Raw genomic sequence first — 22,517 nt, forward strand, 5'->3', positions numbered from 1 at the left:
ACACAGGCAAGGCAAAAGGATGAATAAGTGCAGGAAAAGCTGTTGCCCAGATAGTCTGAAATCACTTATTAAATCAGACAGAATGTATTTATTTTGTAGTTTGCTATTTTAGTTCAGTGTTTTTGGTTTTTTTTTTTTCCTCCAGAGGTGATTTTGAATACTCAAAAATAGATTGAGATTATATTGCCTCATATATAATAGTGAACCCTGCTCAAGAACTCTCATACTGCATTAAAGACTTCCATTTAGAATGGAAGAGGGAAGTACTTAAAAAACCCCTCGTCATTCTAGATTTAGCTGTGAGTATTGGTGAAGAAAAAAAACAAGCTCTTAAACATACTATAGAGTGGATAGATGTCCAAATTCGGGCTGTTTCCAAGGCCATGCTTAAAGGGACTCCTGGCTCATCATCAATGCCAATTTTATGCATTTTGCCACCATGGTAGCGTCAGGCAGCTCTGCCTGGGCGTGTCTGACAGTATTTCTCTGTAACCCCACTCCTCATAACCTGCTGTGCCACTTCTCTCCTTTCCATGTCATTTATCCATGTCCAGAAAGAGGTAAAACTAGAAGGGAGTCAGAGCAATCCATTCATCCTCTCTTAATGCACAGCTCAGGTGATGCAGCTATGTTAAGCCAAGTAAAGCTGTGGCATGGCAGAAAATTGTGCTCATTTATGTTTAAAAATCAGAATTTCTAATTGGAAAACTGGGAAGAGAAGCACGAGGCCTGCCTGACTATTGTGTTACTTACTTCCTCTGCATTGTGTGCATTTTGGACAAGATGCATTCATAATCCTCAGCAGTCCTTGCTCTTTCCTGATGGTAAAGAACCATAAATTGTCTCACCAGCTGCAAAAATACATTGTAGAAATTGCCACAATTTACACCACCAAAACCAAGTCTATTGCTTGTATCATATTTATGATACAAGCAATAGACTTGGGTTTTTTTGAAACTCATAAACAAGACTTTCTTACCTGCAAATAATGCATGGTTATTTACATACATAAATAAAGTGAAACAGATGTAGAAGAACGTATCATATCCATTACCTAATTAGTATTTGAAGCAGTATTGTATCTCTTACTTATTTTTCTAATTCTGCCTGTACAGTCACAATTTTTTTTCACCCTGCAATCACCTCGTATTTTGTTTCTAGATGGATGTAGCAGTTCATGATCTGCTGACATGGGAGGGATTTTTAACACCAACAGGTGGCTTGACAGTTTTGTTAAAGTCTTAACAGCAGAACAAAGGAAAACACCACCAGTGATTCAAGGTTTGTCTTCTCTTTTTCCTTACAGCGCACGAGCAGCTTTGGAAGCTTCGACCGCTTCAGGCATCACTCGATATCCAAGGCAGATGATTCAGCTGAGGTCTGTAGTTTAAATTTACATTTAAAGTTTAAATTTCTGCTGCTCACTTCCCCATGACAGTTATGCAAAAGCATTGGGAAGCTATTGTGTAAATTTTACAGTGGTGAGAGCTTTGCTTGTATGCCTGCATCTGTCTGAGGGATTGAGGCCTTGACAAAACTAACAAGAGAATCACACCTAAACTTGGGCTCTTTGATATGAAAATAGAAACAATTTTAAAAAAAAAATGCACTTCTCATTGGTGCATACCAGCACTTTACAAGTAACCCACAGATGTCTCACTTTTGTTTTCAAGACCTCTGCAAAAATCCCCTCATGTTCTTATTGATATTAGGGACAATAAATAATGGGGAAAAAATTACCTACCATAAAATATATTTTCTTTCTGCCATTCATACATAGAGTTTTGCACTGCAAACCTGTTTAGGTACACAGTTTCCAAGGATAATGGCCATGACTGAATTTTGTCATGCTAACTGTGTTAGTGTCCTAAATATTTTCCAGCAATTCCTGCTTCAGTATGCTGCATTTTATTTTCGCGGTGAAAAATTACTGCTTACTTTATGATTTCAAAACAGATATCTGAACTGGAGACTATAAGTGACATCGGGGAAGCAGTACAAATCAAAGCAGCAAATAATGGAGGAAGTCTGAGTAAGAAGATGAGAGCCATTTCACTTACCATGAAGAAAAAGATGGGGAAAAAATACATCAAGGCACTCTCTGAGGAGATGGTAAATACAGCCTAAGAGCCTTGTGTTTGTTGGAAATACATGTGAAGTAAAAACACTATGTGCATTTTTTCTGTTCATGTTTCAACTGTCCTCAGTTGTGACAAACCATAAAAACAGGGTAACAACGCATATTGAACTAAGCCAGCTTTTGGTATGTACCTGTTCCTTCATGTGCATTTTAGTGCACACACAAATCACACAGTAAGGGCCCAAGAGAGTCATGGGAGTTTTACATCATTTAATTTTGCTTTTTCATCAAGGAACATTTGTATGAGCATGTGTGTATGAGCACAAAAAAACCCCTCCTCATGCAGGCACGAGGAGTATTGGTTGAACCCCATCATCAGTCTGATGCTCAGTTTGTACAAAAGGCTTCATTAGAAGAATTCATCTCCCAATACAACTATTTCTGAAGTCCCTTTTGCAAAGGTCAGCCAGCATCCTAAAGAATTCCAACTCATACGCCTTATCTCCTTTTCCTTTCTCTAATTTTAGTGAAACTATCTTTATTAAACATAAAAAACATAATCTTGCACATACGGCATACTGTTTTCTCAGTACTTTGTGTCAGTATGTTCCAAAATTTAAAAACATAAGGAAAAAAACTTGTCACACTTAACAATCCCCAAAAAATCTAGCTAGCCTGCATCCTATCTCACGTGCCAATATCAAGTAAGGAAAAGAAATGAGGAACCTCACAAGTAGAAAATATTTTTTCACAGGACACCTTTAAATAGTTTTTGGAGCACCAAGACAAAGATCCATATTTCATTAGTTTAGTTTCCTTTTTTTATTCTTTTTCTAAAATGCAGTCCATGATCTTTATGTTATATTTTTATATTTCCTTTCTGCACATTTAAAGCAACAATTCCTGTGACAGAAATTCAATGGATTATGTGGTTGGACACACATGTAGCATGATCTTCTTTCCTGCCAGAGATGATGACAATCAATACCAGCCTCCTGATTATTTTTTTTATGCTGCTGGCTGGTAACAAGCACAGTTCTTGTTGAAAACCAGTATAGTTTTTTTATTTCAGTGCTCTGCTTAGTATGTACCTGTATGGGTCTCTACTTCACACACGTACATTTTTGCATCATCATCTAACTGATGAATAACTAATTTTTCCCCAAATATAATGTGCTGAAGGAAGTTTCAGTTGCATCTGGATATCACATGCACTGGCAACGTGATGAATTCTGCTGGAAAATCCCTCCCTTTGAAAGATCATCCCTACTTCATTTATCTGTTACATCGTTTATAACTTAACTGTGACTGACTGAAATATGGATCTTATTGTTTTGAACAGGCTGCGATTCCTGAGGTGTGATTTATTGGTATAAACTCAGGAGGCCAATTTCATACACCATTAGATTTTCTGAGAGAAACACGTACCTGTTAATTCTGAGCTGCACAGGGTGAATGTTGGGCAGTGTGGTGAGCACGGTGCTAGAACTGGAGCCCTAAGTGTGTGCAAGCTGTCCCCAGCCTGTCCCCAGGCAACCACCACCTTCACAGGTTCAGTGCAGAACACAGCTGTGTCAGTCAGCCCTTCAGCACCTGCTTTCAGAACTGAGCTCTGTATTTCCTTCCCTGAGACAAGCACACAAAATCTTATCAGGCTGCCTATAAATTTCCTACAAGCTTGCAGCTCTGCCATGGTGCTTAGCTGTTTGAGCAGGGATGGGATGGAGTGGGGCAGAAACAAGACAGGGAATTTCTCCAGGATCATAAAATACTAGGGATGATTGTTGGGCATGGTTAGTACCAGGCATCAACTTCTAAAATGCCTTCTCTCACAAAGGAGTTCTTAATAAAGTGCAATGATGAGCTAATCTCCAATTATGCTTTAAAACAAACAAACAAAAAATTCTCTAAGATATATTTCTTGGGGGTTAACATTTGATTTTTTTGTGTTAAAGAATGAAGAGGGGAAAGATGACAATGATCCTGGTGGTGGAACACAGACTGAGAAGGTCTCCCTAAAAACCAGTGACTCTTTGGAAAGTCTCTACAGTCTGAACAGTGGCCAGAGCTCATCTAGTAAGTACAAGACACCTACACTTCTTATTTAGCCATTGGATCAATATAGTTATTGCTTATGTCTGTGGAACAGAGCTGGTGATCAAAAATGTGATGGTAGAGAACTCCTCATTCTGGCAGACAAAAATGTAATTTGGTTAAATGGGTAGCAGCTAGGGTAGATATACATCTATCCAGAAATAAGTTGAGTGTTTTTAAGAGTGGAAATACTAACTGAAGAAAAAAACCAACATGAATTATAGGGCATATTGCTGGTATGTATGCCATAAGTTTTTGTGGGGCCATCACTGGCATAGTGCTGGGTTTGCAGTCACTGGGTGCAGCCACACAAGCATCCTCTCCTGGCAGACTGGCTGTGAGTTCATCCTTTGCCCTGGAGACGTGAGGCAGACAAAATCTCTCTGAGATGGTGAGGGATGTGGGTCTGACCTGGCAGCTTTGGGACGTGATGCAGAGGGACACAGCCCACCTGAAACCCACTGAAAACCCTCCCCCACCAGGGGAGTCAGAGGGCAGAGGAGTCTCTGACAAGGAATGTGCCTGCACCTCGCTCTGTGCTGCTCTGCTGTGGATATTTGCTGGGTGGCAGGGCGCAGCTATCGCTGGTGACACTGCTGTGCCACCCTGCAGGCACTGCCCCAGCCCTGAGTGCAGGCTGGAGCTGCAGCCCAGTCCATTTGCACTTAGAGTTAATCTGGCCCCGAGATGGAACCGTGCACTTAAGCAATCACCTCAAACAAAACCATTTTTATGATCATTTTCTGTGACGTGATTTGTGAAAATCGTATATGGGAGTTTACTTCCAACACACCGCTGCTCTTATCTAAAAACATATTTGGATGGGATATTGCAGAGCTTGCTCAAATTTGCCTGAATTACTCTGCTGATATTTTATTGCTCAACTTGGATAAAATGACAGGCAGAAATGTTGATAAGATTAAAATTTCCCTCTGCAATGCAGGTTCCTTTGATGTTTCAGCTAGCTCTGGAATGAAATAAAATAACTTCTACAGTACTTGTTTTCATTTCGCTGAATAAACAGGAGAAGTTCAGCAGAATTAATTCGCTAAATTGCACTTTTAGGGTACATTTTATTAATCTGCAGAGGTAATATTTCAAGAAGTCTGTAAATAAAATGCATAGTGTATTAGTATCATCACCAGAAAACGATTACTTTAGGGAAGATATTAATGAAAGATCTCCTACCCATTTTCTTCTGCCTCTAGTAGCATGATTTTTATTGAATGTAGTTCGACCCTGGGACGTGTCAAACCCGCACAGAATGCGCTCTGTGGTTTTGAAGGCTTCCCTGTGGGCTGCTGGGCAGGGTTGGCACTGGGCACGGGGTCTCTCAGCTGCCTGTCTCCCAGGTGGGGTGACCAGCTGCTCGGACGGCGCCAGCAACAGGGACAGCCTGCGGCTGGAGGACGAGGCGCCCTACAGCGGGCCCTTCTGCGGCCGCGCCAGGGTGCACACCGACTTCACGCCCAGCCCCTACGACACCGACTCGCTGAAGATCAAGGTGAGCCACCCGCCAGCACTCCTGCCTTCCCGCCAGCTGTGCCGGGGCACCGTTCCTGGCATGTAAATAACACGCTGAATAATGTGCTTTGAACCGCCAAGCGCGTGGAACACGCTAAAGGCAAGGCTGGTCTGGCTTCACAACGCTTCTGTAAGGACTTAGTTCAGGCAAGGCTGCAAAGCCAAGTGATGCTAAAGGCTTTTTTAAGGCACAGATTCCAGGTAGGAACCTCTTCATGGTATCTCCCTATATACCCCAGCCTTCCTCAGAGCAAAATACATGTTGCTTCCCACATACATGGTCTGGAGTAAGAAAAAGTAAAGTCTCACAGGGTGCGAAGTTGTCTCCCCAGGCTTTCCCAGTCACAACTAGGATATATCCAAAGCTCAGTGGCACCAATTGCCTTTAAAAAAATAACGGTTTGCCTTTCCATTAAACTTTTCTTTAAGCCTATGTTTGAACCATGAACCTTCTTCAGCCCAGACATGGCAGGGGGTGCGTGGGCTGTGTGAGTGAGGAAGAAGAGCAACAAACAGGAGCCCAGTTGAACATTACTGAAAAAATACAGCCCTTCAGAGTCTTTCCTCTTCACAGCCTCTTCTTTTTGCCAAACTCTGTATCTCACAGACTCCCTCTTCTCCTCTGTGGCCTAGATGAGAGCTGTTACTCTGCTGGTACTTGCAGTCTTCAGCACTTGTCCTCCACTTCCAGCCACATCTAGGGCACTTCTTTTAATACAATAAAAGTGTTCTAGATATTTAACTGGGCATGAAGTGGCAAATATCTGCTGGCTCATACAGGTTTCTTTTTTAGTCACTAGGGTGGTGTATTTTGGAATTATAAACTAATACTTAGGGTTGAAATCCCATATATTTATCACACAAAATTTCAGTACCCTGAATTTGAATCCCAAGTGCATCTGCAGCTTGGCTTGGAGCCACTGCCTAATCCTGAGCTGCATCCACATCTGAAGCTTCTGAGTTTGCATGAGTCTGTAGACTAATGTATGCTTATAGAGCTTTAAATAAATGTTTGTTTAGTTTCCATTTTAACTGTGCTCACAGCTCTGAGCCCCATGCTCTAACTAAACCAGGTCACCAGCTCACAGTCACTTTTGTACTTGGGTTTGTACCAAAACTAGGGTAACCTCTTGGCTTGCTGCTCTTTGACCAGACCAGAAAAGACCTAAGTCTTGGAGGTGTGGACACAAGAAGCTGAGTTTGATTTCTAACCTTGTAACAGAACTCCAAACAAAGTAGGCATTCGTTGGATAACTCTTCAAGGCTTTCAGCATTTTCCTGTGATATGTACCAAGAAGAGTGGGCTCATTTTTGAGGTCCTTGGGAGCAAGATGTGTAGTGTGTATGACTTTGTAAGAGCCTTTTGGCTATGAGAATTACTCAGAGTGACTGTTTTCCTGAGATGAGACCTTGGTTCCCACAGTGTGCCTGTGAACACCTTTATCAAAAAGCCCTCTTGAAATAGTTGTGTTGTCACCCTTTTGAGCACTCATATTTGTTAAGGGAGTTAAATGTTCTTTATTATCTTTGAGAAATGTAGCCAGTATTTTATACTGTAAGATGGATAAGAGTCCACCTTTCACACAGACCAGCTATCTGTTTTTGAAGACCCTTGAGAGGGTAGATAATAAGATTATTCTGAAAATGCTATGACATATATTTTGAAAATAACCTTACAGTAATCCCTTGCTTTTTGCCAAAACTATGCCTACTGCCCATGACAAAAGTTAACTGCTGATGAAACCCTATCCCTTTTCAGGGACCAGATGGAGCACAAAAATAGTGAGAGGGGCTGCTTATGCTCACCTCTCCTTTGCAAAGGTTTGGAGATAAGGACTAGTTCCACTATCTGTAGTTATTTTCCTGGGATTTTATAAAAGCAAAGGCACTAAATCTAGGTAATTAAAAAAAGTTACTTTGCGCTGACTAGTGCTTGTTTTGGTCCATAGAGGAAAAGCTACATGTAACATACCAGTGTTGTAAGAAGTAGTGTGCTTTATTTATTGTTCCAGAAAGGAGACATCATAGATATCATCTGCAAGACTCCCATGGGCATATGGACAGGCATGCTGAACAACAAAGTGGGAAATTTCAAGTTCATTTACGTGGATGTTATCTTGGAAGAAGAAGCTGCACCCAGAAAGATAAACCCACAGAGAGGAAGCAAAAGGACCAAGCCCAAAACATTGAAAGAGCTCCTGGAATGTGTCCACCTGCAGGTCAGCCAAGGCATTTCCCAGCTCTGTTTGAAATGTTCCCTTTCTCTGTGCTTGGGTCTGCATGTCATTTACAGGCAGGAGCAGAAAGGCAGGTTTCAGCAGTTTTGATATCAGCAAAGCAAAGCAAAGCAAAGCAAAGCAAAACAAAGCAGCCTCGTATCTGTCTTTTATCTGATGTGAGTCGATGCCAAGATGATTTTTTGCCTTTTCTTTTACATACATTTTATATAACTTCTATGTATCCTCAGTATTCTTAGCATGAATATCAGTAATTCCTTAAGTCTGATAACTTTGCATAGTCCTACTATTCTGTTAGGCCAGGAGACCAAACATCCTAAAGGCCTCATAGTAGGAGGTTGGAAAACCCTACGTTATCTTGGGAAACCAAGGTCCTCTCTAGAACATATCCTAAATTAGAGCTTTGGCCCATCCAAGGGGGAATATCACACCATTCATCCAGGCCTCCTATTGGGGTATCCTTGCTAGATATGCTAATTTTTAAGGTCTATAAATTGTATATGTGATTTATCATGTGTGTGCATTGAGGCACATTCCACCTTGGCAAAGTGGTGCACCCATAAGGATCTTTATTAAAATACTGAGGTAAAAACCCCTTATCCCTTAACCATGTCTGGCTCTAAATTTTTAAGACCAGGAAAGGCATCATGAGTTGCTTACAGAACTGCATTTTACCTCATCATGTGGCTGGGCTAGGAAATTCCACTCAGACAGGGACACTGGTGACTTGTCAGGTCAGCCTGACTGCAGCTGTGTGCCTAAGTCTAGGAGATGCGTGGCTGTGGACATTTCAGGGACTGAAATTTGCAGTCTGACTCCAGTGCCAAAACTGAGAATTTGTGTTTCTAATTTCCTGTGCTCTTTAGGGAGCAATAGTGTTTTTGCACTATGCTCATGTTGCATCTCTCTCCCTCCCCGCAACCCTAGATCTTGACTGAGTGTCAAAGTGTAACGAGGTCGTGATTTACAAGTAACATTTTTAATAAGGGTAATTGCTTTGCTGCTGATGCAAACACTCCTTTCCCTGGAGCATGCACAGAGCTGTGTACTGAGTTGACACACAGCTCAAGGGGGACCTTGTGTGACACAGCAGGGCCGAGGGCTCCCTCTGCTTCTCCCCTTGCTTGTATCGAGGGGTTCCTCCTGTGAAAAGGCAGAGCACTCCTTTCATCAGAGGCCTTTGTGGCCTCAGTGTGGGAGACACTCATGGAGTGACCCACAAAAGTCCAGACACTCAGCAGATTAAGTAATTTCTGACAGAGCTCTGCCCTGGTTGTGTTTGCTGCTGGACTGTGCTGTGGAGTTCAGGCACAGATGCTGGCATGGCCAGGAGGACTCCCAGGCATCTCTGCCTCTGCTCCCTCTTGCTCTCCACCTCTGCCAGAGTTAAGTGAATTGGACTGGAGAACAGAGCCCATTTCAGCCTGACCAAAAAGAAAAAGTGAAATTGTGCCTATTCTTCTACCAAATATAACACTTGTTTCCTTTCATAGGAATATGCCTCAACCCTCCTGCTGAATGGCTATGAAACTCTAGAGGACTTAAAGGATCTACAGGAGAGCCACCTTATTGAATTAAATATTTCGAACCCAGAAGACAGGGCAAGATTGTTATCAGCAATTGAAAATCTCCAGGACTGTGACAGTAAGTGTTATGGATTCATTTAGAGTATATGCACTAGTAACTTAAGCAAAAGAGGTTAGTTCAAACAGCTCCAGTAAAGAAATTTCTTTAATTTTTTAAAACAACATTCTGCAGATAATTACAATTTTTTTCTTCCCTAGCTTCATCCCACACTTAAATCCTTATCCAAGTTAGCTTTATTCAGAGGAAAGTATTGTAAAGAAAAGAGAAAATAAAACAATAGCTGGTTTGCATTCTTCTCTAAAAAATCAATCTAACTTGTGTTTGTGGTTAGCTTCCAAGAGCTGAACATATAGGGTGTGTATGTGCAACTGTATTTATCACCATTTTGTTTTCTTCACTTGTTCCTTTTGTGGGGAGTAGAAAAGCTAGGATACAAAACAGGAAAAAAAAACTCATTATATTTTAATGATATTTCCAGCCTAACTTTGAACTGTAAATAATTTATGTCAATTTTTTTAGAAAGTACAGCTAGCAGCTACTTAATTAGACACTCAGCCAAAACAGGAGGTGTTTTCATCTTCATTAATATTTGTGCATACTCCCCCTATGCTGAGCAGTCATGTCATCAAATGTATACTTCCAATGGAGAAGCACAGGAAAGAGAGAGAAGGATAAACAATGTCCTCCTGGGATGGATAGTTTAATATCAATTTTTGTCAGGCATCCACTTATTACCTCCTCAGTATGTAGGCAGCTTTCCTTTCTTTGCTGAATATTTTGGGCATTTTTTGAATCTCATTTGTACATTAAGTTGTTCCTGTTCTTATTCAGATTCCAGAGGAAGCCTCTTGCAAACATGTTGGAGTGGCAATAGAAAGGTTTTCTTTGCCCTCCAGGTTCAGAAGTTCTTTCTGGTCTATAGCTTTGTGAGATGACAGGTTTGAAAAGAACTCTTGAAGGGCTGTCCATGTAGAAGCAACAATTCAAAGAATGAATCCAGAAAAAAAAAAAAAAAGGGTTATATTTTGCAGAAGTTTTATTGCAGGGACCTACCAGGAAGTCACCTGAAAACGTATATACTGAGTATACTGTGGGTTTTTTGGTGCAACCAGCCTTGCTGCGCTTTCTGCACCTTTTATTGTGAATGTTTTTGCATATTTAACACCAGAAAAATAGTAAAGAAAAACGCTAGATTGTAATTTTTCAGTCTTGCATCAGTGTGAAAGGCAAACTGAAACGCAGTGGTTTCCAACAGACCACACCAGTGCAAACTGTTCTGCAGTGGTGAGAGTATGGTTCGCTGTTTGTACTTGCTGGGTAGAAAAAAGCAGAGCAAGCAGCTTTCCATACTGAACGTGTCTTAACACTTAATGCTCTACATGCACCTGTGCTAGAACCAAACCTAACAAGGTCCTTACATGCCCCATACACTGAAAATTAATATATTCACCTTTATTATCTAAATTGGGTTCTTCCTACTTTGGCAGCATAGGATTAAGTCACTTCTCCACGCAAATCAGTGTTCCTGATGTTATCTGCATGGTAGTCTAATAGTTCAAATTCTTGTAACATCTCTGGGAACAATAACATTAAATCTTACAAAGTGGTCCATGCTTCAGAATCAGTGACGACACTATAGTCATATTTTAAGAGATGAAATTAATATTTGTTTCAGATGCACTTTAGATAAGTATAGCAAATCTTTCCAGTATTCAAATTCAATCAAATAATTTTGACCAGAAGGGACCAGAACCACAAGATATTTTTGTGTCATGCCAGCTATAAGCATTCATTTAAGTCTAGTTAAATTTTGTAAGACTCATGCATATTCTAAGGTAGGCCATGAGTAAATACTGTCCTAGTTTGATTCTTGCATTCTTGCCTTTTCTGCTTGCAAAGGGCTCAGAGCATTTGTCACGTGACTGGTGGGGACAGAACTGAACAACCTGTTCCAGAAAGAGGGATACTAAAGACCAAAGTGGATAGAAGCTATCTGTTAAGTTGTTATAACAAAAGACAGGGAGTCAAGATGATCTTGGGGATAAGCTCCGCATGAGTCTGACGTTGTACCAATCATTTGACCTCTTTGTCCTTCTGTCAATCACATTGGAAAATTGGGTTGAAAGAGCTGGGTGCTACTGTGAAAGTGAATTCTGCATCTGGACTGAACTTTCCTGGGTCAATATTTTTTTTTCCTAAATGGGCATGGCTCAATCCAGCATAAATGATTTTTTAATTAAAATTGATTTTGTGCATTGCTTAGAAGTGAGCTGCATAATTACTCACATCTACAATGTAATCTGTTTACTGGCCAAGAGAATTCTAGATAGAATTTCAGCACTTTCCAGATAAAAAGTTCACTTTTAAAAAATAAACTTCATGAAAAAAATAAGCTAAGGCCATAGACTGTATTTACTGTTCTAGGCCCATCTTTCTCACAGAGCTTGGAAGATTTCCATGACTCTGCATTCCATTTATGCTTCCTTGAAACACATGTTTGATTAATGGATGGAGAGGCAGGTATGGCCCAGAGTTGAAACACAAGGGTTTCTGAGTTTTTGTGACACTGCTATTACTCAGAACAGCCAAGTGTGCTGGAACATAGCCTCATTTTACTAGACCCTCCTATAAATGTAGTAAAACAAGATTTCATATTTCTTTAATGTGAAATCTGATCTTGTGAGATGTCCAGCAGTTTTTACAAGGCTCTTAATTTCTTTGTCATTTCTTGGCTTTTTCTTGACATTTATTCTATGTTATACTAAGTAATTTCTTCATGACACATACTTGTGGTGTATAATTCATTTTGCAGAACAAACATTTATTGAGTTTTCTAACCAAAAGACCTGCAGCAGTCCACATTATATGCTACTTAAAACCATGCAAAATATGGGATTTTTGGCAGTGACATTTTTTTAATCTTAAATTTGATTTAGACCTGAATGAAACTGAAAGAATAAATTTTACCCATCTTATACCATGAATTTTAAAAAGTTTTATTTAGCAAATGCTACCACACAGTGTTTTTTAAGATTTTTCTTTCTATTACTGCACTATCTTCTTTCTCCCTTTCCTGGGAGTCCAGTCCAAATTCATCATCTTCAAGTACTTCATGTAGCAAGGCTATCCTAGAACTGAAAGGATTTGTAAGCTCCTCATGACCTTCCCACCCTTCTCAGATATCTTTTTAGATTTTCAACAAATTGGTCAGACCTATATGTTTGGGGCAAAAGTCTTGGTTTCCATGAATTCATGGCTGTGAGGGAAGAAAAAAAAAAAAGGCTTTTTCATAAAGTATTTCTTAATAGCTTTCCATTCTTCTCCCAGATGGTTCCTAGACAGGAGATGGATGTCTGTGCTTTTGTAGGATGCTATTTTTAAAGTGAAGCAGTTGCTGGACGGTTAATGAATAAAGTAATAAAAGAAGTTTGGAACTTCTTTTCTTGACGGCTTCCCAGGTCACACACGTTTTTGTGTGTGCAAAATAAGCTTGATTCTCTTCTCACATTGATGATTTAAATCAAGAGGTTCATCCCTGAAATCCACTAGTCCAAAGCTATTCTGAGCTAATGAAAAATTAGACTTCATTGGATATGTGCATACAGTTCATTTTATGGAAAAACCCCAAAAGGTGAATATGTGCAATTTGGGGGATAATATTTTACATTTATCTCCCCAAATCCATTTCTGTAGCTTACTTTTCATATTTAAGTGCAGATCATACTTTAAATTTCACTATTAATACCAAATAAGATTTATTCTTTATTTATTGTTCTTGGACAGCAAGGTAGGAGATAGATAAGGACACGACTTTCAGTTCTCAGTCACATTCCTTATGTGAGAATCAGGCACCACAAGTTCCATTTTACACTGGGCAGTCCCTATCAATACATGGGATCACACAGTATCTTGTCAAGGTCAAATAGTGCTCAAAGACAATCTCCTCTTCTGTACTGTGCTACACCTCATTGGCCTGAACATAATACTGCCAGTTTTCCCAAGGAAACTCCTCCTTAAATAAGTATTAGTATTTTTCAGGTTTTATTTTTTTCAGGCACATCTGTTTGCTTCCAGATTTTAGATAGAAAAGAATCTTCTCATTTCTGTTTTCACCACAAGTTCTCACTTGTTCAACAACTTTTCCCTCCCACAAAAGCTATGCCACTGATTTGAGTGAATATATTATTTCAAGTTGTGTATCTGTAAATATCCACAAAATATCTGGTCTTTTGAATGCCTAAAGTATTGCACAAACCACTTCAGATTTCTCTGCGTCTTTTCCAAGAATTACCACCCTTTACTGCTCCAAAATGATCCTTTCTGAGTTGTATGCTTTGTGAGTTCTCATTTCATTTTCACACTTAGATGGTCTAACAGGTGATACGTGGCCTATGTACATACATGAGAGGTCTGGCTTCATCCTCCAAAATTCACTTTATTCGTGGGGCTCAGTGACAGGGCAAGGAGCAATGGCCATCAACTGAAACACCAGAAGTTTCATCTCAACATGAAGAACTTTACACTGAGGGTGGCACAGCACTGGAACAGCTGCCCAGGGAGGGTGTGGAGTCTGTCCCTCTCTGGAAACACCCCAACCCCACCTGGCCACATTCCCATGTCACCCACTCCAGGTGACCCTGCCTTGGCAGAGAGGTTGGGACAGATGATCTCCAGAGGTCTGTTCCAAGTATCCTGTGGTTCTGTGGTTTTGAGTCTTTAGTCACTGAAAGGTGCTGCTCAGTCTGGCACTGCAGCACCTCCCAGGAGCACAGTGCTCCTAGCCCAGCTCTCCTGGACAAAACTCACAAAGGCAAACTCTCAGAGAGCACATTCATGAAGTTTGGTTTGCTCTTGGGTGACCTTGTTTTTGTCCAAGACAAAATCCAAGCCTCCTGCCACTCATCTGGTTTAAGCTGACATAACTGCACAGGTGTCAGAGTGACCTCTGTGCATTCTTGAGTTGAATTCCCTTAAACCCAAGATTAAAGTGCTTCCCTAATCAGGGCTTTAACCTCATTAGAAAGGGGAAAAGCGCTGGTGAAGGAAAAAGAAATCTATCCTTGCACGTGTCGTGCACATCTAAGTCATTGAATAACAAAAACTCATTTTAAAGGTCTAAATAGTGAGGTAGATAAGGGATGCATCACACATCTCTTACCAAGGCTAAAGGCCTCACATTTTTTTCAGAAGTCTGAATATAATCCTACTGTCTAAAGGAGTAGTGGAATATATGTGTCAAAATGATGCATATCTTGGGCTCTTCTGGCCATATCATAGACAACAGTGACTGAGAGCCATTTATCTTATGTGAAACTGCTTTACTGTAGAAAAATGATAGAACTTCCATTTGTTGATAAGATAGTTATTTCTGATGATTCCGCAACATCTAACGGCAGTTTAATTTTATCAATTCCTGTTTTCTGTGCAGCGTGGCTTTCTTCTGGTGTCCAAAAGATTAAGGCAGCAAACATACCTTTTTAAATGTAGAATTTGAGCATGTATATGTTAGAGAAAGGACTTAAGCAGAATGGAATAGAAGAGCTAAAAGCTTAAAAAAAAAAAAAAAAAAGAGAAAGAGCAAAAGTTGCTTTGCTCTTCTTGTGAAGCAACTTCAAAAATTGCATGCTATCTATTTTTATGATACTCAGCATCCTGTTCAAGTGGTTTAGCAGTTACTGCATAATATTTAAGACTGCTTTAAAGAAGAAAAAAAAAAAGGCACCAAAGTTTGCTTTCAGTCTTTTTTTTCAAAAAAATGGAGGGTGAGGACTGTTCTTCCAACTTTTTCTGATTAGAATGAAAAATAGAAAATACGACATTTTTTACTGTCTCAAACACCTGAATATTTTTCATTTTCAGTTTTTCATGTAAGAAAATTCAACTAGAATTCAATAGTTTTTCTGGAAGTTTTACATATATGTATGTCTTCTAAATAGAAATTTCTCATTTTTCTAATTGACCTAAATTCAGATTAAAAAAAAAAAAAAAGAAGAAGAAATCTCAGTTCCAAGCTTGTCTGTGCATTTTTCCCCTGAAACATACCAGGGAGAGATTGATAAAAAAAAAAATTAGGAACTGCTCAGATTATCTAGACAACCAGTTACAAGGCACAAATACAGTGACTGAGACCTCATTTTCCTTTTAATCCACTGGTTACTCGGTCTTCTTCCCATTGTAAAACCAACAAAGTGGATGGGGGCTCCTCTCTGACCTTGAAAATGTAAACAGGATTAACACTTTTTAGGTCAGCGCTGGGCGGGCAGCCGCTGAGGCTGGAGCAGCAGATGAAAAGGCAGCATTAGGCGGCCGAGGGGATTAGCGGGGAGGCAGCAGGGCAGGAGGGCTCCAGGGCTGCACAAGGTTCCCTTGGCCCTGGTGGGTGGTGCTGCAAGGAGCTGAAGACACACTCAGGGCAAGGCTTTGCTGGGCCATGGCTGTTGTTTGTTGTTTGTGCTGAACCACTTCAGGCGCTGCCACCGGCGGCGGGAATATCTTCACGCGGGTGACGGCTTTGTAATTCCTTCCTGACTTCAATCAGAAATCAATCGGGCCCTACACCACCAAATATTTTCCTTGCAAAGGGAGAGATAACATTTGACATGACAAACTGTGTTCTGTAAAGTGAGAAGGAGATAAAACAGTTGCAGATATCAATTAAATCTGCTGCAACGTGTCCTCTTTCACGCAAATGCAATTAACCATTAATTTGTTTGGGAACAAGGTGGAACTCCTATTGTTTGGAAAATATTTAAAGCAATTTTTTTTATTATTTTCCTAAATACATCTGGTTATGCTTATACCCTCAGACTTTGCCGAAAAAATAACTAAATTGAGACTTTGGATTCTTTAAAAAATCAGCTTAGTTTTCCAATTTATTAGGAAATTGGAAGTTAGAAGATATTAAGCACATTTAATCAGACCAAACAAATCTACATGACTTCCATCAAGACCTCAGAATGTTTCTCAAGAAATCAAAGTGCTTTGTGAAATAAGCTTGTTGAAATCTCACACAATGAAAAAGGTCTCCAAAGAAATTTCTACTGTTCCATTTCACTCTAAAAGAGTGGAAAAATTCAGTCCTTCATTTCTAATTTATTCTGTTATTCAATACAAGATAGAAAAAAAAGTCAAATTTAAAATCTTTCCCATTTTACCAAATATTATAATTTCCAGCAATTGAAATAAAAGTCAGTATGAATGTTCTTTGTAGAAATTTTAAAATTCTAGGAACTAAAATAGATTTAGATTTTGACACAGCATTAAATCCTTCATATCTTTGGACTTCCACTCTGCCTGAACTTGAATTGAGACAGTTTAATACAACTAAAGATCCAGAACTGACTGTTTAACCAAACAGTAACAAATCAAGTGGAAGAAGGGAACTTTCTTTGCAAAAGCAAAAAGGTATCATTTTCCTGAAGGGCTAAAAATCTGAGTAAAACCATCTGTTGCCTCTTAGATGTGCTCCATATACTTTGAAAAGCCAGATACAGTCTGAAGTAAAACTACAGCTACAGGAGGTTGATAACAGCACAAGAAAATAAGTAGGAAATGAAAAGATTTGTATTTTATAGTTTATTTTCTTAAGACATTTACTGTGAGTAAACATGTACTTCACAGCCAGAGAACAGAAAGAGGAAATATTTAACCAGCACATACAAGAGTTGTTATATACTTGTATGTCCTCTCTTGTTGAGCTTTTCCTGAGAGGTTTGTTGATACTGCCACTGAGTTCCAGTTTTTTGAATTTGAACAGATTAGTCATACAACAACTAAACAAGGGTAAATTATTTGCAAGATAATTTGCTTCTACTTAGTTTTGGAACAGTGTTCAAAAACCATACAGCAGAAATTAGGCATCTCAGCTTCCTCTGAGGTTTCTGTGTTTTGGAAAATAACCTCCTGGATACAGAGCTAAGCTTAGGAAGTTTCCATCAGCCACCCACTCGTGCTGAAGAGCTCAGTGCTCTACAAAAGCTGGTTATCACATCTTTGTGCTGAGCCTTTCTGAAGGTCAGGGCTTTCTCTCTCCCTGCAGAGAGCACATCAGATGGTGGGGCTGCACTCAAAAGACACAGACCTATAGGGCAGTGTGTTATAAACAAGGCACAGTGGGGTCTGTGGTTAATTCAGTACCCCACTCTGGGACACAGGAGCACAGGATGGGGAAAGGTTCCATCTGTGGGCACAGTGACCAGGCACTGTGCACAGTCTGAAGGACCTCAGCAGAAAGGATCAGGCCAAAGCCTCCAGCATTCACCTCTGAGAAACATCCAGAAGGAAAAAGACCAACCTCAGTGTCCACTCAGATGTTGTTACACTTGTGCAATCATACTTTTAATTCCCAGATGCTGAGGTTTCTGTTTTTGATGGACAAACGATATTGATGTAGTCATGTGTAGATTACCAGCTCTGTTCCCAAAGTTCTTCAAGATCAGTCATGCTGCTATCTCAGTGCTTTCCCAAGGTACATGTATTGACATTTTTTTCTTTCCTTTTTCTTTCTTTCTAGTTGAAGAAGAGCAGAAAAGTGAGGCTGGACAGGAGACGCAGAACTTAAGCCTTCACCAGAGTTTTGACAAATCACAGTTAAATGACTGTCCAAGAGATTCTGGCTGTTACATCTCATCAGAAAATTCAGATAATGGTAAAGAAGAAGCAGACCCAGAAGCCCTGTCTGACATGGTGCAGTCAATAACAATCAGTGAGCCAAACTGATTCGGTCCTGCTGCTTTTCTGCAGATTTTCAGAAAAGACAATCACATTTGTCAGTATGATGGCACAGAAGCAGAACACAAAATATTCTCAACACTGAAAATCTACTTTTTTCTGATTCACGATGCTCTAAACTGCTTCATATGTGGACACTTGATAGGTAAATGTTAGTTGATAATAAGAATTTCTCATGTTTTTCTTTTCAATGAATAAACAGGCATTTCCCCAAAAAAGTTTATACGGAAGTATTTATAAATATTTGTACAGTGAATGCATTTTCTACAATAAAAAAGAATTTTTTTAGGTAGTGGTTCGTGATCTGGATAAGTTCATTTCTGGAACTGTCCAAAATGTAAATACTGTACATATTTATTTTAAAATATATATGGATTAATCACCCTGTCTCTATTTTCATCTGTGTTTTGCTGACTTGTGTACAGAATGTATTTTCATTGATATATCATCATAATAAAAAGGTAGATACAGTCACACCCTACTCTGAAAAGCACCAAGCCAATTCTCACTAATATTAAAGCTGTTTCACACCACTTGCCTCCAAAATGAGCTCCAAAACGAGCTCCAAAACAGACTGTCATTTCCTGTACTTTTCCCTGGAGGCTTGAGAGAACTCTAGGGTGAATATGAGTTCAGCTCTCTGTGGTCCTTATCTTGGGAAGGACCTGGAAGTCCTATCTCTGGAAGAACAGAGCCATCAAAATGGCTTAGGCAGTGGCAATTTTTTTACGGTTCTTTTCCCACCTGTTCCCAAGCATTATACAGAGAATTCAAACTTGGAGAGAAAACCCATCAGGATCAGTGCTATGCTTTTATGATAACGTTTTGTGAAGATGCTGCCTTTTGTGTGTGGTGTGAAGTTTGTTAATAGGGTATTTGTTTGTGTACAGAACTCAGAAGCTAACATGGTTATTGTACCTGACTGTCTTTCATTTGAGATTTTATTGTCTTTCCCAGTATATTTCACACTGGAATACACATTTTAATTGCCTGTCTTATTTTAGAGAACTTCCTTCAATAATAAACAGAATCATGTGTTTAAGACCTTTAAAAATACTTGATTTTTAATGTGGTCATTACATTTCAAAGACTGCTCTCTTGTAAGACTAACACAGTAAATTGTAATTTCACTGAGCATTTTTAGCGTGCATAAGAATCTGTGTATCAAATCAACAGAGAGACTTTTTGCTCAGTCATTAGTCACACAGTTTTCATAATTTAAGACATTTTGCATTTATGTTAAAAAGTTTCCACCTGTTGCTGACAACTTGAAAGAAAATCACCTTCAGAAGAGATGAAACACGAAAAGTTCCACCCCAAAAAGAGTATTTCTGAAGAAGCTATAAACAAATGGAAATATTTTCTCCCTTTCTTTTTCTTTTACTCAATGTGTTTTCTGTACTTCTCATGACTACTCAAAAGACTCCTGCTGTCAGACTCCTAGTGCACAAATCTGCTTTGAGGGCTGTAGTACAAAAATTGCAATTTTAGAAAATTGCATTAATAAGATTTCAAAGATTTGGAGTAAATAAACTCTGTTCATAAAAAAATACACCAGAAGGGAGCTACCATGATTTGGTTTTCTTTTTAATATATAATTATATAATTATATTGTGATATATATTATATGTAATTTTATAATTATATAAAATGTATTATTATTATATTATATATAATAATTAATGTTCATACCAGCAACAAATGTCATAATTTAGCAGCAATGACCCCACACTGCCAGGCGTGGTGGGGATGCAGAACCCTTGGTGGGATGAAGGATGTGAGAGCTTGTATCAAACAGCTCTATTTGTTCCTAGTGCTTTTCCAGCCAGTAGTGTTTCATGACATGCAGTATTGACATTACTTAATATGACTTAATTTCTAGAAGAATGGGTTTGAATTGGCCCTCATTCTAGAGAAGGACTAAATTCAGCTCGAATTCCGCTCAGAGGGGCTTATCTTTTGGCTTTTGTGGCAGGCACACAGTCCTCAGGTGCTGAAGACATATGCAAAATTGCTGAACCTGTAAAAGTCTGTTGTGGTGAGCCTCAGTGTGATTGTGACTGTCAAGAAGAAGCTAAGCTAGCTGGGTCAAGGACTAACAACCACAGAGACCAGAGCTGTGCCCTGATATAAATACTCTGAGAAATGTTAATTTGCACTTTTTTGCATTTGCAAATGAAAAGAGGCCTCCCTAGCCAGCTGCAGTGAGGCAGGCAAAGCTTTCAACAGAGCAAAATACCCAACAGCTGCTATATTTTACAGGAATTAAACTCTGCCTGTTGGGCTGATGGCAAGGGGACACAGGTGTAAGGTTAAGCAACCTCTCTGATCTCTGAGCAGTAAGGCTTTGTCCAAAGGGCTTCTTATTTAGAAAAATATATCAACTGAAAGCTTGTTTGAGACTTTTACAGCTTCCTGTGAAGGCAGAGCAGATTAGATCTCAAAGTGAGACACTTCCGCTCTCTCACACTGTTCTGAGAAAACAAATGAGGAAATTTTGTGCCACAAAGAAAAAAAAAATGTGTTTCCTACAAGAAGCAGACCCAACTTGCTTTCCTCTCTTGGTGGTCTCGTTAATCATGGATCATGGATTGAACTGTTTGGAATAGCCAACTGGTTTAAGTGCTGGGAACTCTGAATAAAAGGTTATTCTAGGAACTCTTGCAAAAAGTCTGGTGGAGATCTGAGTGACTTTCAAGTAATCCTTAAATTGTCCCTGAGATAGAGAAGAGAAGAAAGCAGTAGAGGTTCTGTTCCTCTCTGTCACTTGCTCAAGAGTGCCACGTCCCTTTTCATTTTATTAACCTTCCTCTAAGGAGAACTAAAACATTTGCAAGTCTCTTATTTGGAGCCTGTTCCCTGCAGTTGTAAAGAGATGCAAAACCAGTCAGTGACAGCAGAGGCAAAGCTGCTGAGGGCAGCCCCTGTAGCCTTCAGGCACTGGGGATTTCCTGGCTGCACAGGGCTGTGCTGCAGCTGCAGCAGTCTCCCCCAGGGCTGACTACTGACACGTGTGCTGCTGCCCACAGCAGAGAGCCACAACTCTGAAAGGCCTTGGTGACCCCCACAGAAATTCAGGTGGTGTCAGAAATTCAGGTGGTGTCAGGCCTCCTCCTCCTTCCCAAACCAAAACCATCTGTGGTCAGAGTTAGCAGTGTTTAACAGAGCTGCCCCACGCTCAGCCCCATGTGACTGCCATCCACAGCTGGCAGCACATTAAAGGAGGGCTGCTGTACCATCAGAGAGGAGCTGAGTGCCAGGCCACAGCCCTATGATCCATGTGGACTAGGCTGCAGGTCCCGGGAGGCAGCATCCTGCTCTCCAGAATTTGTAACAACACTTCTAAAAGTCAGAGTGACTAATGCAGCAGAGTAGGGGCTACCAGCAAGGAGGGGTTTGCTTTCATTTTGCTGAGTGCCCATGAGCACAGGAAGCATAAAAAAGAATGTGGGCAGTTCTGTGGAATACGTGGAGAGGATTAATCTCTGAAGGACTCAACCAGCTACAGGCTGCCAGCTACAAAGTGGCCTGTCTGTTCCACGGCACTCACACAACCCTGAGCCCTGCCAATTTTCCACCCACCTTACCACTCAGTTTTCCATCCCATGCCTCACCAGTTCTGCCCCTGAGTGTCTGGTCTGTGATGTGCAGAAGCCCACAGCTCATCAGCTGTGATACAAAGGGTGCCTTCATACCACAGCGCTTTCTCCCACGTATTGGCAATTGAAATAATTTCTGGCATTGTCACGGAGCTGCATCACGCTGGTAGACCCGTTTGTAAGGAAGGCTGGTGCACAGATAACAAGGCAATACTGAAGGAATAAATGGGTGCTGTGAAACACACAGGCCAACTTGTAGATGTCACAGTGTTCACAGGGTGAGTACAACCTGCCCCTTGCCTGGAAACCAGCTTTTCCATCAAGTCAAGGCCAGTACAGTTCTTTCTGCCCACGCAAACACACACAGATCTGCAGTCAGCAGGTAAGGGAAGAAGTGCCACAGACTGATCCAGTGCCTTGGGCCACAATGGCAGCTTGGTATCTGTCCTGAGGCAGCTTTGATGGCAGCTGTGCAACTGAGTCATAGTGTCACAGATGCCTGAGCCTTGTGTCTTGTCAGAGAGAAGCAGTCTCAACATGTCTAGCAACAGCATGGCAAGCACTCTGCCCTTTTCACAGCTCAAAGATGAGGTTGTGGGCTATGTTAGTTCTGAATAGATTATTTGCATCATGCTCTGTCTGCTGGCTGCATATGTTGCAGTTAGC

The 22,517-nt window shown here is 40.3% G+C and overlaps 1 protein-coding gene across 19 annotated transcripts in view; it reads left to right on the forward strand.

Annotated features, from left to right (window-relative positions):
* The window catches only part of SAMSN1 (SAM domain, SH3 domain and nuclear localization signals 1), a 185,897-nt gene extending 166,591 nt beyond the window's left edge, over window positions 1-19,306 (forward strand). For all 19 annotated transcript variants that reach the window (XM_063393906.1, XM_063393902.1, XM_063393905.1 and 16 more), the window contains 7 exons: window positions 1,307-1,378; window positions 1,957-2,112; window positions 4,036-4,156; window positions 5,527-5,678; window positions 7,711-7,917; window positions 9,429-9,579; window positions 18,035-19,306. In XM_063393906.1, coding sequence (XP_063249976.1) covers window positions 1,307-1,378; window positions 1,957-2,112; window positions 4,036-4,156; window positions 5,527-5,678; window positions 7,711-7,917; window positions 9,429-9,579; window positions 18,035-18,240 — 1,065 coding nt within the window. In that variant the 3' untranslated portion in view covers window positions 18,241-19,306. The remainder of the gene's footprint in view (window positions 1-1,306; window positions 1,379-1,956; window positions 2,113-4,035; window positions 4,157-5,526; window positions 5,679-7,710; window positions 7,918-9,428; window positions 9,580-18,034) is intronic.
* Window positions 19,307-22,517: the final 3,211 nt, after the last annotated feature.

This window comes from Prinia subflava, chromosome 3 (genome assembly GCF_021018805.1).
Source record: "Prinia subflava isolate CZ2003 ecotype Zambia chromosome 3, Cam_Psub_1.2, whole genome shotgun sequence".
In the NCBI taxonomy this organism is placed as follows: Eukaryota; Metazoa; Chordata; class Aves; order Passeriformes; family Cisticolidae; genus Prinia; species Prinia subflava.